This window comes from Eimeria mitis, genomic scaffold, assembly GCF_000499745.2.
Source record: "Eimeria mitis Houghton genomic scaffold, Emh_scaff1454, whole genome shotgun sequence".
In the NCBI taxonomy this organism is placed as follows: Eukaryota; Apicomplexa; class Conoidasida; order Eucoccidiorida; family Eimeriidae; genus Eimeria; species Eimeria mitis.
Window position 1 is genome coordinate 4,830 of NW_013569307.1, and position 719 is coordinate 5,548.

At 56.3% G+C, this 719-nt stretch overlaps 2 protein-coding genes across 2 annotated transcripts in view; one reads left to right on the forward strand and one right to left on the reverse strand.

Annotated features, from left to right (window-relative positions):
* Window positions 1-10, reverse strand: part of EMH_0037320 (uncharacterized protein) — a gene marked incomplete at both ends in the record, with an annotated part of 1,380 nt that extends 1,370 nt beyond the window's left edge. The window contains one exon of the mRNA XM_013495169.1: window positions 1-10. Coding sequence (XP_013350623.1) covers window positions 1-10 — 10 coding nt within the window.
* A 129-nt stretch (window positions 11-139) lies between these two features.
* Window positions 140-719, forward strand: part of EMH_0037330 (uncharacterized protein) — a gene marked incomplete at both ends in the record, with an annotated part of 6,400 nt that continues 5,820 nt past the window's right edge. Inside the window, one exon of the mRNA XM_013495170.1 lies at window positions 140-713. Coding sequence (XP_013350624.1) covers window positions 140-713 — 574 coding nt within the window. The remainder of the gene's footprint in view (window positions 714-719) is intronic.

The window sequence follows — 719 nt, forward strand, 5'->3', positions numbered from 1 at the left end:
ACACGAGCATCAACGGGATGCTGTCCAGCAGCAGCAGCAGCAGCAGCAGCAACACCCACCTCAGCAGCAGTTTGGTTTATTAGGTGGTGCAAGCAGCAACAGCAGCGGTAGCAGCAGCAGCAGCACAGTTCCTCCTGGAATGAGTAGCAGCACGACATCTACGGCAGCTGCAGCAGCAGCAGCAGCAGCAGCAGCTGCAGCAGCAGCAGCAGCAGCAGCAGGTGGTAGTGGGGCAAGCGGGGCCGGGCTGCTGCTGCAGCAAGGGGGCAGCATGGAGGCCCTTCTAGCTAGAGATGAAGACTTCGTACAGAATCTGCTGCCGCCACCTATGTGGTTTAAGGATGCTGCTGCTGCTGCATGCAACAGCATTTGCGCAGCAAACGTAGCAGCAAAGGCGCTGCAGCTGCAGCAGCTGCTTCGGCCTGAATATATACCCTGGCTAGCTCTTTATATTGTAAAAAACAGAGCAACAAAAGAACCAAACCACCACGCAGTGTACATACAGTTCATCTTGCTGCTGCAGCAATCCCGACAGGAGCTAGAACAGCAGCAGCAGCAGCAACAGCAACAGCAGCAGCAGCAGGACCGGGAGCAGTCTGCACCTCACCAGCACCAACACCAACACCAGCAACAGCAACAGCAACAGCAACAGCAACAGCAGCAGCAACAGCAGCAGCAGCAGCAGCAGCAGCAGCAGGTGTCTATGATGGAGTGTGTTG